Genomic DNA, 14,365 nt, shown 5'->3' with positions numbered 1-14,365 from the left:
TCGGCTTCTTGGTGGTTCCTGGAGATGCCAGTCGAGGCATAACAGTACCACCAATGGATTTCATGTAACCTTCCTTATATCTCCTTTTATTCTAATGCAAAACTGCTATTCTCCAGAGCATTTTCACAATTTGTTGAGGTTTTGCTCCTCCCCATTTTAGTCAGTTTGGTTCAAATAAACTCATTAAAATTCTCTATAGGTTTGAATGTTTCTTACTTTGCCAGGGTCAAACCAGCACAGGTGGCCATCACAACCAGTTGCAGTGGCCACTCTGGACACTCTTGGTTGTCTCTACTCTTTCTGTGTAACTCATGCAGCTTTCGGCACAGATGTTGGGGACGAGGATCTGGGAGGCAGTTGGACCACCACTGTGTACACTCCAGTGAAAGGGTGCGCAACTGGTGAATGGTAAAGTAATTTAGGGTAATCTGGCTTGCTAGGGCATGCCCCCGGCGCGCTTTGTCCCTAAGGGCTTAGTCCCACGTTCTGAAGAAGTGCTGGCACAAAGGAAGGGGGTGGGTGGGAGCCCTGAACGGCGCCAGCGTTGGGGGAGGCGGAGGAAGGAGGGTAGGCCCCAGGCGAGAGGGAGGGAGAGAGGCAAGAGGAGGAGTTTTCCAGCTCTGCCCGCCGCTCGCTGCGCAGCCCTCGGTCTGGTGCTTCTCCTCCCGCTGGGGAAGCGCGCTGGGCGGCCGAGGGGAGCGGAGAGCCAGCGCGCTATGGGGAGCCCTGTACTGTGGTCTGCGCTGCTGTTAACCCCACTGTTGCTGCTGCTGCTGCGGTTCCCGTCGAGCCGAGGCTTCCCAGGTAGGGCCAGCGGGGCAGCCTCTTCAGCTGAGCACCGGGGACCCTCGGCTCGCGACAGAGGGAGGTGCAGGGGGCGCCCTTTGTTTGCGCCGAACTTGTCTTTCGCCACCCAAGGGAGGGGCAGACGCAGAGTGGGGCTCACGTTTGCGCACCAAGAGGGGAGAGCGGGCTGTTGACTCCCCGCCGAGCGCCGAGCGTTTCGGCTTGGGGAGCCCGAGTACCCTCTGCGTCTGGGGTTCCAGAGGTCCAGACAAACCCACGTTGCCGCTGGAGGCTACTCTGAGAAGGTCGCGGGCTAGTTTCTCACCAGCCGGAATTTTGCCTCTCACACGATTATTCAGGGCCAGGGCCCAGCTGCCTGGTGGCTTGTCCTGGAAGGATACCTTACTCCCTCTCACACGAGGTCCCGGACCACCCCTGAGGCTGCAGGGCACGAGTCACGGTGGAGTGACTCTTGCGGACAGCACAAGCAAGGCCTCTCCCGCTTTCCCCAACCCCCTCTGCTGGGGATTCCGAGAGTCTGCGCCTCTGGGAGAAAGGTGCCAACTGAGAGTGGTGACATGTGGCATGCGCTCGGTTAGCCTCAGGGAAAGAGGGCTACACACACACGAAGCTCTGCTAGGAGAGGCTCCGCTGCCCTAGAGGGTGTGGTCTCTAACGTCTAAGGGGACCCTGGTGTTAGAGCTCTCCTGGTGTTGGCCAAACTTTCTTTGGAAATGCTCTTTGAAAAGCTGCAGCTAACTGTTCATCCGGGAGTTTTAGCAAAGAGCTTCAGGGGAGCAGGACAACATGAATGCACCTCCGAGGCCTCAGAATGGAGAAGAAATTCATGAGCGCATTTTAACTTAGGGTCATTGGGAAAGCGGTTGACATAGACTATAGGGCATGCAGGTATTTGGCTTTGCGTTCAACAAAGTAGACAGTGGGCAGTTTCAATCTGGGGTCTGATTTCTGAATGAAGGATGGGGCAGGCTGAGTGGGGAGTGCTCCAAGATACTGTTCTAGGGAGATACAGGGATAACTGCTGGAAATATTCTGTGCATTCTCAAATGAATTAGTCAAACAAATGTGTAGTGATAAACAGGAACATTTGTGTTTTAAGCTGTCTCTTGCAAGTTTAAGCTGTTAGGTAGGAACTGATTCAGGGTAAAATGGAAAGGAGACTTTATCCTCAGTGTCAGGCAAGTGTCATTCCCATGGCATGTTAATGCACCCCACCCCTTTTAGCAGGAGTCAGGTTAAAATGAATCTGGAGGTGAAAGAGAAGTCAATATTAGACAAAGTGCTGCTCTGGGGGAGCAGCGGGAGAATTTAGAAGCTAGTGGCAGCCCTATTCTCTGAATCAGGAGGTATCACTGAACTGCCTGTATGTCTAGTGGAGCCTTTCTCATCCAATGGGGCTTCTTCTATTTTTCCATCTGACTTCCACCCCTCTCTTACCCTGCCTTCCACTCTCCTTTCTCTCATCTTCTACCCTTGTATAGTATAGCTTGCCAGGCCCCAGCCACCCACAGAATCATGGGTTTGCCAGTTTTGGGACACTCACTACTCCATCTTTAGGGACCTGCCCCTCCTCCACCAGCCTGCAGGCTACCGCCAACTGGAGGCCACCACCCTCATCCTTGCCACCCATTCCACTAATTCTTAACCTGCCCTCTGGCTCTTCTCTGACCACAAATGAGCAGACAGAAGCTGACTGGAGTGGTTTTCAAAGCACTGCTCTTGAGCCCTCTTTTGGTACTTCTCAATGGGTTTTCTCAGGGAAAATGCTCAGCTGGGGCTATTGGATTCAAAGGTGGGATTTCGCTCCAAGCCAGAGGCTTTGGAAGTCTGAGGAGGGGAGATACTCTAGGCCAGTGGGGTCCTGAGGCAAATCATGTCAACTGAGTTCACTCTAAGTGCTGGGTGACAGATTTTGAAGATCATTTCAGAGACACCCTATTAGCAAGTGGTCATCATGTTTCTAGTAAGAGAAAAGGTAAGAAGAGGCCTGGAGCCAGTAATCTCTGAAAGAGGGAGGCAGGGATCTAGGCCATATCAGCCTCCTGGTTATATAACTGGCTGAGATTTAACAGCAAATCTGTCAGAGTGAGAGTAAATCCTTCCCATTCCCTCTTCTTTTCTTTTCTTCCTTCATTTTCTGCCTTGCCTTGCCTTGCCTTTTCCTTCCTTCCTTCCTTCCTTCCTTCCTTCCTTCCTTCCTTCCTTCCTTCCTTCCTTCTCTTTCTTTCTTCTCTTTCTTTCTTTCTTAAAAATATGGGGGTGACACTGGTTAATAAAATCCGGTAAGTTTCAAGTGTACAGTTAAACAATATGTAATATATACATTGCATTGTGTATTCACCATCCACAGTTTTCTTCTGTCACCAAATATTCGTCCTCTTTTACCCATATCTATCTCTCCCACCCACTTCCCTCTGGTAACCACTAATGTCTGTGACCATGAATTTCTGTTTTTCAGAAGATGTGGTACATATATACAATGGAATATTACTTGGCCGTAAGAAAAGATGAAGTACTGACATTTGTGACAGCGTAGGTGGATCTTGAGATTATCATGCCAAGTGAAATAAGTCAGATGGGCAAATGTTGAAAACCATATGTTTTCACTCATATGTGGGATTTAAAATTGAAAGCAACAAACAAACATGACAAACCATTTCCACTTCTAGAAAGTTTCTAGAGTTCTTCCTTCTTCGAATTTGATGCAGCTTTTCTGGTCCTTTGAGTTAGTCTTTGCAGCCCGGGAAAGATAGTGTCTGAAAAAAAACTTACATGAAATGTGTGGAAAGTTCACAGCCAACTTGTCTGCATTTGATTGTGTTAGTATGCCTATAAGGGGCAGGAATTTTGATTATATTTTTAAATAAACTCTTGAAACCTTATTTACATCTTAGATTTGGGAGGGTTGCTGCACCTCCTTCTGTAAGCAAGGCCGAAGCTGGAAAATTCGTATTGTGGCCACTAAGAAAGGCTCTGTGTACCTTACACCTGGAGAAAACTAATTAAAGTAATGTGGTTTGGCCAGTCAGTAAAGCTGAGTGAGGTCTGCTAAGAGCCACACCAAACCACATCAGCCAAAGCAGTCTTCTGAAATGCCACATGTGGAGATAAGTATTAGGAAGTGAACACCTGGCTCAGGATATACAATTAAAGTCTCAGGCTAGGCTCGAAATTCCTATTTGAATTCAAAACATGTAATAAGCTGACAAAATTACTCTGCATTAACAAGGAGAATGCTGGGGAGAGCATGACGTTTTCATCTAGCATTTTCTTCACTGATGACACTTTCAGGACAGGATGTTGGTGTGAATGCTTCTTACTTCACAGACCCCTGAGCTCAAAGAGACACCAGAAACCATTGTTAAAGCCCCATTCGCAAACTTTCCCGCCTCATTAGTACTCACACCACAATTGAAATACAGCCCCTGTCTTTTCAATTATTACTATAACATGTTCACTTTTAGTCTCTGTTATTCTAACTCATTCTACTTTCTCTGGCCCAGATACTGGTCTTTTAAGTACAATTTTAGTACCATTGCTGTTACTTTACTCTCCAACTCAAAGACATAGAACAGCAGCTCCCTAACCTCTCTAACGTTAATTAGAAAGTTCTCAGCTATTTTCAGGGGACTATATGATGGGCTTCCAGCCTAATTTTCAGTCCTTCTTTCCTGGTTTCCTAAAATCTGGCCTAAATAGAGTACATGTTTTTACAGTTCAAGTGACATTTCTCCCTCCTTGGTGATTATTGTTTCCAGCAACTGTATTGCTTCCCCCCATCCACTGGTCTGTCCAAGTTCTGCCCATTGTCCAGTGACACCCACACTTTGAAGAAACTTTGCCTTGATCCCTTGAATGGAAAGCTTCTGTCTCCTTTGAGGACATAGTGCTTCATGTCTTTCTTGTGGTATTTTTCTTACCTGCTGTACATTGCAATAATTTATGTACTCCTCTATACAGGCATACCTTGGAGACATTGAGGGTTCAATTCCAGACCACGGCAATGTAGCGAAGATCCCAATAAAGCAAGTCTTAATATTTTTGCTGATGGAGGGGTCTTGGCTTCAATTTATAAAATCAAACATACAAACAAACAAACAAATACAACATCTGTGAAGTGTAATAAAGCAAATCAAAATAAAATGAGGTATGCCTGTACTTAGATTCTGAGCTCTTGAAGGCAGGGTGCCTCTATGTCTTACCTTTCTTTGTATTTCCCATGGTACCTAGCCGAAGACGTTGAGCCAGGTGGATATTTGAGTTAACAGTTCCCTATAATTCAGATGATGGACCATTGGACAGTAAAGGAGCTGAGAGAAACTTGTGTGCAGGTTAACAGGGCTTTGTGCCACCATGAATCTACATACATAGGGACTATGGCTTGCTAGCTATAGAGGTTGCTTTTAGATTCAGTAACACCCTCTGTTGAAGCAATAACCTTCTCTGTTGGGGGCTGTAAGATGAGAGACTGACTATAGCCACATTTATTATTTTTGTTGGCCACTTCTCTACAGCCCCTTCCAAAGCAGTTGAATAGTTTCCTTAGTAAACGCAAATATGTATGCTACATCAATTCCCCTTTCAGAGAACACAACTAAAATGGGTAATTGAAAGTGAAGATTGAGTTTAAACAGAAGATTTACTTTTGCCAGGCTATGGAAAAATATGAAATTGTAGCAGCCAAGTTCTGATTAATACCCAGGATAAAGATTTACTTCCAAAAGAGCAGTGTGAATAATAACCTTTCCTGAGTTCCAGTTCATAAGGAGTTTCTCAAGCCAGCCCCTCAGTTCTCAATTATGTGATTTCTCGACTGTCAATTTTTATGGGCCATTGTTTTGGGGATTTTAAGCCTGAATCTTTCTCTTGGACATTTGAATTTAGTTCTTAAGCACAATCAATTTCTTCCCTCTCTAATGAAACCTGTGGGCTCTACCCAGAGACCTACTTTTCAAAGTGGACACTGCATGAGGAAGTACTTGAGATACCAGGATGAAGGAGGGAGGAAATTCCTTCTGTTAGTAGCTTTCTATCTTATTGGGAAACAAACACTGAGTTAGCTGAGGTGGTAAATGTTATAACATGGGTGGGTTGACAGGCCTGGGAGTGCAAAGTGAAGCCATTCAGGGGCACTGGGCCTTGAAGAATGATGCTGATAGATCCTGATTCAGGGAAGGTTAAAGTAGGGTGTCAGTGGGCTTCTCTAAGAACACATTGAAATTGAAAATAAAAGTCCGTGTGGGTGTTCTTTTTCTGGGGAGACGGCCCCATCCCAATTCAAAACCACTGCTCAATAGATCATCTTCGTGAATTCTGAGAGAATGTGCACTTAATGGGAATGAAAATCAACATGCAAAATAAGATGAAATTGTCAGAGTAGGGAAACTTTGATTGAATCAATGAGCAAGTAGCCTCTTGAGTTATAACTAATGGTACAATTAGCCATTCTCATTTAAAAAGCCAAGAGCAAACAAAGCAGACACAATCGTAAACTAGAATTCCCTTCAGGTCTGGGCTGGCAACTGGTTGTTCCCCTCACTTAGCATAGTGTGTGGGACCTGAGGAAGATCTTGAGTTAATATTTGTGGATTGATTGAAGTGTGACAGGGAATCAACACATTTTATTTCAAATATCCCTGCAGGATTTAACCAGAATTTCCAAGAGCATAATTTCCAAAGAAAAAGGAGCACAAGATAGCAGAATGTCAGAGGAAATTTGCAGTTAACTGAACTCAAGACCCATCTGGACAGGCAACAAGTCAGCACACAGTTAATTGCTGAGGCTCTTGGATTTCCAGTCTACCCTAGAGCACTATTTAGGAGACTTACAGACTCCAGGCAGTTCCAGGGGCAGGATTTTCAGATAAAGACTTAAGGATAAAGCTTGTGCAAGGATAAAGCTTGTGCAAGAGAGAAGTCATTGGTAGCATTGCTAAACTTCCAAGTTTTCCAGATGATAATTGATTGCACCTGGATCTTACTGTTGCATGGCGAACTTTGGCTTCAGAAACCTCTGGATTGCTCATTCGCAGGCTGAGTGATTCACTCACCCATAATCCTTAGCTCATACTGGATGCCTCTTTATGTATTGTTCTCCAGGGAGAGGATAAATGGGTTTGGACATAATGGCTTGGATTATCCCAGAGATTGGGGGTTGTAAATTGAGTATATTGGGTTTAAAACTATTTTCATGAGTAATAGTCAGACAGATCCAAATACAGAATTTGGAGGCAGATTTTCTGCCTTAACCTTGAAATATCACCACATTATTTCTTCTTCCCTACTCTTATGGTGACCTGCAGTGTGATGGCTCACATACATCAACAACTTGTTTCCTGCTCTGTCACTGGCTCTTTGCAGTGTCTGTCCAGTTGTTCCTAGTGGGCATTCTATCTCTTCAATGTTGATTGCACTCCCCGGACCCTTACTGTGTGGGTGGCTGAGCTGAATGACCCTGCCAATTCCAGGATCCAAGAATGTTCAAAACACTGGTTAAATTAAGGCCACAGGGTGATAATTGAGCCAAGGTTTGGCAGGCCCATTGTGGAGTGGTGAGGAAGTGGTGACGTGGCCCACCTTTTGAGACTGCCCCCAGAGTGGCCATCTGTGTAGGAACTCTGATTTGTTACCACTGACTCAGCATTTGTCAGACAAAGGCTCTGATTTTTTTAAATAACCAATGTTGAAATTCTCTTTCTACTTAGATTTTAACTCAGCTTTCCAAGAAAAAGAAACATGTTGTTTTTCCATAAGCTACTCATGGATCCGATGCCCCCAGTTTTGTTAATTGTGTGTCCTCGTGGCCTAGTAGGGATCTGGCTCCCAGGAGGCTCTCAGTGGATCTGTGGAATGAAATCTGCTGGGGATCATGACTCTGGCTAGTCCTGACTTGCTGGGTGGGTGTCTTAGACTCTATCTAATTTCCCACAGGAATTTCTCACCCACATGCAGGCTCCTCAACATGGAACTGTGGAACTTCATGGAAATTCATGAAACTGTAGAACTTCAGACTGAAAGGAGCACCAGAGATGTAACACCTTGTGTCTTAGTGATGACTCTCTGAAGCAAAGCCAGTTAGAGGGATTTGCCTGGAGTCACACAGGGAGTTAGAAGAGCTGGGTTTACAAGTCTAGTGACTCCAGAATTCCCTTCACTCCTCCATAGGCATATAGTGATCCCAACTTGTGAGTGTCTACTACATGTTAGGTACTGTGCCAGTCACCAGAGATAGGCAGACAAGAATCAGTCACACTGCATGCACTCACTGAACCCCTGTCCAGGGTGTATTTCAGCATGGTTATTCATATTAACACTTGGTGGCAATCTCAGGGTCTCGACCTGGGGCTGCTTGGATGTTCCTCAAGGTTTCTGAGAAGTTGCTGTGCTATGGCCAGTTCTTGCCCTTTTTTGTTGAGGTTCCAAGTGTTGACACTCTATGCTACTTGCTTTGAGCTCCCCAACTGATATGTGATGACATTGTGACAGCTTTATAGAGATATAATTCACACACCATTTAAAACAATTCGGTGGTTTTTAGTGTATTCACAGAGTTGTGTATCATTCACCACAATTTTAGAGCATTTTCATTACCATCAAAAGAAACCCCCCAGCCCTTAGCCATCACTTCCTACCCCCCACCCAGCCCTAGACAACTACTAATTTATTTTTGCCTCTCTAGATTTGCCTTTCCTTAACATTGCATATAAATGGAATCATACAATATTTGTCCTTTCCTGTATGGCTTCTTTCACTTAGCCTAATGTTTTCAAGATGCATTCGTTCCATAGGAGGTATCAGTACTTGATTCCTTTTTATAGTCAAATTATATTTCATTGTATGGATAGACCACATATTATCTATCCATTCATCAGTTGATGGACATTTGAGTTGTTTCCACTTTATGATTATTATGAGTAATGCCGCAATGAATATTCATGTACAAGTCTCTGTGTCGACATGTTTTCATTTTTCTTAGATATATACCTAGGAGTGGAATTGCTGGGTCATATGTTAACTCTATGTTTAACCATTTGAGGAATTGCCAGATTGTTTTCCAAAGTAACTGCACACCATTTTGCATTCCTACCAGCAGTGTATGAAGGTTTCAATTTCTACACATCCTCACAAACTCTTGATATTATCTCTTTTTGATTAAAATGATGTCATTTTATCTCAGCTCATTAACAGCTTCTACTCAAGGTTTGAGTGACAAAGCAGTGTCTGTTCTGCCATCTGTGACATGATACTGGCAAGAGAAACCTAAGGATGTCTGCCACCCACTTACTGGTGGCTGCAGGGTTATTGCTAGCCCATAAGGAAACTTTGGGCGAATTAGAAAAAAGATGCCCTGTCGGGGCCATGTAATTTTGTGGGCACACGAATTGATCAGGAGATAGACTTCCAGTCATTAGGAAAAGGATAGGGGCAGACCAAGGTCTCTACACTTGGAGAGTGGAGGGAGGATGATTTGAGACCCTGCTTGTTCTTTTGATATGTCAGTGGGTGCTATAGCGAACTCCCTGAACAACCATATATGTAGCAGTCCTGCATTAGCCCTAGGTAGGATAGAGCTATGGATCTCATATTCTTTTACAGCTTGTGACTATTTAAATGGAGAACGAAACAAAAAGTTGTTCATGCATGTCAGCAGCATCCTTACATGCTTGAATCCTTGGATCATCTGGGAGCAAGTCAGAAATGCAGATACTCAGGCTCCACCCAAGATCTACTAGATCAGTATGTGCATTTTAACAAGATCCCTTCAATGATTCTTATACACAGTGAAACTGCAGAAGGAAAGGTCTGATAAACAGGCGGCTTCCCTGTTTATAACTGCCACACAATAGATCCTTTCCCCTTCTCTCTCCCTTTTTCTCTTGGCTTTGCCTTTATCACTGCATCCTCTAGACTTCCTTTCCTGTCTCCAACATTCCTAAGATAAGCATGTACAGCCCTTAGGTTCCTATTCCTTCCTCTAACTTAAAAAGAAAACAAATCCAACCCTTAGGGGGCCCCTGACTTCATCTCATGTCAAGTCTTCCTGCCAGGAGTGGGGCGCCTGCCTGGCCTAACCTCCAGCTGCAGCCAAGCACGTCTTCAGTGATTAGTAACAGGGTCCTTGCATGGCTTTGCTCTAGAGCTAAGCTGTATCTTAGAAAAAACTTTAGTTCTTAAGAAAGCCACACTAGTGTGATCAGGGTCACTCCTTCCTCTCTAACAAGACTTAGCTAGTCCTAGGACTGAGAATCACTGGAATGGACCAACCCTTAAAGACCCAGAGCTACACATCTTTGTACCAGACACTGCTGCTGCTGGGCAGGACCTTGGAGGATGGGTGAGATAGACACCAATAGGGAAGTCAGGAGAGCACACCCAGCATCTTCACCTTAAGTCCCGCACTCAAGCCCCACGAATGGGGCAGGTCAGGAAGTTTGAACTGTTAATAGCACTAAAGTGTGCCTCCCACATTTGGAAGTGGGGAAAGGGGCGTATTGGTGCCTAAGTGTTTCCCAACCCTACAATGGTATTTGGACAGCTGAATTAAGATGATCTGGGAAGTCTGATTAAATGAGGATTCTCTGACCCCACCTTTATGTATTCTGGTTTGGCCGATTTGGAATGGAGACCTGTCATCTAGGGCAGGCGTCTGCAAACTGAGTCTAGGCAGGCCAAATACGGCCCACTGCTTGGCTTTGTATGACCAGTGAGCTAAGAATGTTTTTTTTTATTTTAAAATGGTTGAAAAATGAAAAGGAGAATATTTCATAATGCATGAAAATTATATGAAATTCAAATGTCTGTGTCATTGGCATACAGCCATGCTCATTTGTTTGGGCATTATCTATGGCTACTTGGTAATAGAATGGCAGAGTTGAGTAGCTGTGACAGAGACTGTATGGCCTGAAAAGCTGAAAGTATTTGCTATCTTGCCCTTTACAGAAAAGATTTGCCAACTCCTAAACCAGAGCCTTGCTACTCAAAGTATAGATGGAGAACCAGCCTCACCTGGTAGCATTATAGGACTGCAGAATCTTGAACATCAGTCCTATGAAATTGGAGCCTACATTTTAACAAGATCCCTAGGTGTTTGGGGCTGCTTTTCCTTCACCCTGAGGCCTGGCCCAGGACTCATTTTGGCCTCAGCCAGGAGTCTTGAAAGGTACCTGTAACTAGAATTGTGCACCATACTGTTAATTTATCTGACAAATAAGTGAGTATCTTGTTCTCTGTGTTTGAGGCTTGGTACCTCTAGTTACCTTAGACCCTCTAGAAATGAGAGCCCTGTTTTATTCTTGCCAATTCTTGGTCAAGGCCTGGTGTCCTAATTCAGAGCTGGAGGTGTACTGGCCTATGCTACCTGTTGACACACTTCCTTGATGCTGCCTGACTTCTGAGCAACAGGCTTGGATCTCTCCAGATCTGCTGTCCTGCCAGGATCCTGCTAGGTAGTGTGGCCCACAGCCTTCTACTGTCCCTTACCCCTGATTGCTACTGAGGGCTTGACTTGGACATTTGTCTTTTACCAGTTGCTGTTTTTCAAGAGCCTGTAATCTTGCTGCCGGTCAGGACCTTCCCTAGGAGAACATTTCTGAAAGTGACTTCCTTGAAGCACTGATTTCCAGAGAGGTTCATAGATGTTCTATGGGCAGCAGAATGTATTGTAAGTAAATCGAGAAATGCTGATTTAAGTAGGTTTCTTGATGTCAGGACTGCTAAAGGTCATTGGTATGCTACTGCACCTTGTTACCCTCTAGGAGAGGACAGAGAGTAATTGCGACGACCACAGATGAAGTGTGGTCCCCAGACCAGCAGCAGCAGTATCTGGGAACTTATTAAATATATAAATTCTCAATCCTCATCCCAGAGCTACTGAATCTGGATGTGAGGGAATGTGGGCCCAGCAATCTCTGTTTTATCAAACCCTCCAGGTGATTCTGGTGCATGCTCAAGTGTGATATTTCTAAATTTTCTCAGCATCTCATTAGACTAGTGTTTCCCATTTGTTGTTTTTAAAGGAAAACCACAAACTTTTGGCTGTTGCCAACATGTGTTCTTTAAAATATGTTTTTTTTTGTATTATATTAAGAAAGCCTTATGAGATGCATATCTCTCCCCCTCTGCCCATCACCTACATTCAGAATGTTCTTTCCTCTTCCATGAAATTTCCTCATCCGAATCCCTAACCTACCTTTCCAGGCCAGTCAAGTCCAAATGGCTTTTTTTAGTGCCCTCACCACGAGAAAACCTCTGGAAGCTTTCAGATCTGAGGCTGTGGCCTGTCCCCAGGCAGCACCTCTCAGCACAGGACAGCTGTGCATTCTTTCTCAGAGTTTAGCTCACTCCCACTCATTCCAGAATCTCCTCCTTTGCCATTCCATATTGGTGCCAGTGGTGTCACAGCCATGGGTCTGCATATGAACAGTTTTTATTCTTTGCTATCAGAGAATTTATAAATGCTATGTTGTCACGTAGTTTGAAAATCCTAATGACATTGAGGCTGTGGGTGAGGTGAGAGGAACCATTAAGTTTCCTTGCCCAGGTCTTTGCTCTGTTTAAATGTAGGTGAGGCCTTAACACCTTAAGAGCTGATGTGGATGGGTGGGTTCTTGATTTGTTTTTTTCCTTCTGAACAGAACTGTAATAGAAGCAGAATCACCTCATTTGCCAGAAAACAGAGGCAATTTGATGGTCGGCAGATGTGAATGTGGTGCAAGAGCTTACAAGCTTTTATCCACCTCACTGTCTCCCTTGCATGCTCTGTAGCTCTCTGATGCCACATGGTCTCAGTCAGTGCCTGGATCTGTCTGGAATCTTCTGCTGAAGGCCTTGATGCAGCCTCACTCCTTCCTTGGATTTCGACTGTGTCTCAGTTGACCTCTGTGAAGGATAGTCAAGCCTTCAGAAGACCATATGGCAATGCTTTGGCTCTGTTGTCTGTTTTTGCTTTGAAGACAAGACCTCTTTTTGTCTATCTGTTGAATTCGAACAATCAGACTCCAGTGCTTTGGGTATGCCTCTTGGTGGGAACAGGAGTTGGCATTTGTTCAGGGTTCTGCTTTGGGATGACCTCCTCAGCATAAATTGCCTGTTTCCCATTTCTCCTCTTTTTCAACTGTAGGCCATGGGCAGGAACACATTTTGGCCTTTTATAATATTAAACAATGGAGGGATACTAGATTGGAAAAAATGTTATTTTTCCCTTGGACGAGAGTAATGCCTTCATTTACAAAGTTATCCTTCTAACTTTCTTTTGTTAGCTATGTGAAATATGACCACAAGTAAAATTTCACAAGCCACATGCTGTCTTCATTGTCTTTGCTAGTTAAAGCCTGAGTGCTTGGGGACTGTAGATGTCATCAGCTCTGCCTGAAGTTCCCTTTGGGGTCTTGTGAAAAAGAGTTTGAATAGAGGAAAGAATATTCTCTCAGGGGAAGCAGCTGTAGAAGCACGGCTGTCTGAGAGCTCATATCTGGCAAAGATCATCCTCTCACCAGCCCCCTACCTTATCAACATTATATTTTTTTGGATAAAATAAAGTTAAAATGGACATTTAAGAATAACTTTAATGGAAAAAAAACTTACATAAGAGTGCTGCTGTTGGCATGCAAGTGAAAGAGGAACAATCCTTAGCAGGATGGAGCTCAGTTGCCCACAGCAGTACACATATTGCCTTTCCTCCCTTCCCCGTCTCTCTGCCCCAGTCCATCATCATGCTTCCTGGGATCTCCTCCCAAATAACTATATGTACCTTGTCTTAGAATCTCCATTTGGGGGAACTCACACAAATAATGGGTAAGCTGGAACTCAATCCAGGATTTTGATTTTTGATTCAGAGTTCTTCCTACTACTGAACTGATTCCTGCTATATAGAGCTATCTAGGTTAGTAGGTGAACCATAAGGCTGACTTCTATGATGGAAGCTTGAGGAGTGTTTCAGTTATCTATTGCTGTGTAAGAAACCATCCTAAAACTTAGTGGCTTAAAACAGCAACCGGTATTTATTTGTTCATGATTCTGCAGTTCGTGCAGGGCTCAGTGGAGATGGCTCATCTCTGTTCAATGTGGTGTTGGCTGGGGCAGCTCATATGGGAATGAAAGATCCAAGATGGCTCCACCAGCATGTCTGGTAGTTCATCTGGAATGACTGGAATAACTGGGATGGCTGGGCCTCTCTACCTCTTTGCAGTCTCATGTTGTCTATGTCTTCTCTATATCTCCATGTTGTTCTTTTCTCCAGCAGAATAACTTTACATGCATATGGCTTCCCAGAAGATGAAAGCCAGAGCTGCCTGGATGTTTAAGGCCTAGGCACCTAAGTGTCACAGCATCACTTCTGTCACATTCTATTCATTAAAGCAAATCACAAAGCAGGCCGAGATTCAGGGTGGTGGTAGTAGGGGAGAGTGGTAGATGGGGAGAGTGGTATGCATGTGCAGGGTGGGAGTAATTGTTTGTGGCCAGCTTTGCAAACAATCCATTACAGGGCTGGTTTGGAAGAACATGTTGGAAATGCAAGTTTAAGTTCTTAGGATGTTTTCTAGATGCATTCTGATTAAAT

General features: G+C 44.4%; 1 protein-coding gene across 3 annotated transcripts in view; it reads left to right on the top strand.

Moving 5' to 3' along the window:
• Nucleotides 1–612: 612 nt before the first annotated feature.
• The window catches only part of SRPX (sushi repeat containing protein X-linked), a 75,733-nt gene continuing 61,980 nt past the window's right edge, over nucleotides 613–14,365 (top strand). For all 3 annotated transcript variants that reach the window (XM_016153006.2, XM_016153014.2, XM_016152997.2), the window contains exon 1: nucleotides 613–804. In XM_016153006.2, coding sequence (XP_016008492.1) covers nucleotides 717–804 — 88 coding nt within the window. In that variant the 5' untranslated portion in view covers nucleotides 613–716. The remainder of the gene's footprint in view (nucleotides 805–14,365) is intronic.

This window comes from Rousettus aegyptiacus, unplaced genomic scaffold (assembly GCF_014176215.1).
Source record: "Rousettus aegyptiacus isolate mRouAeg1 unplaced genomic scaffold, mRouAeg1.p scaffold_m13_p_9, whole genome shotgun sequence".
NCBI lineage: Eukaryota > Metazoa > Chordata > Mammalia > Chiroptera > Pteropodidae > Rousettus > Rousettus aegyptiacus.
This window is presented reverse-complemented; position numbering and strand designations above follow the sequence as displayed.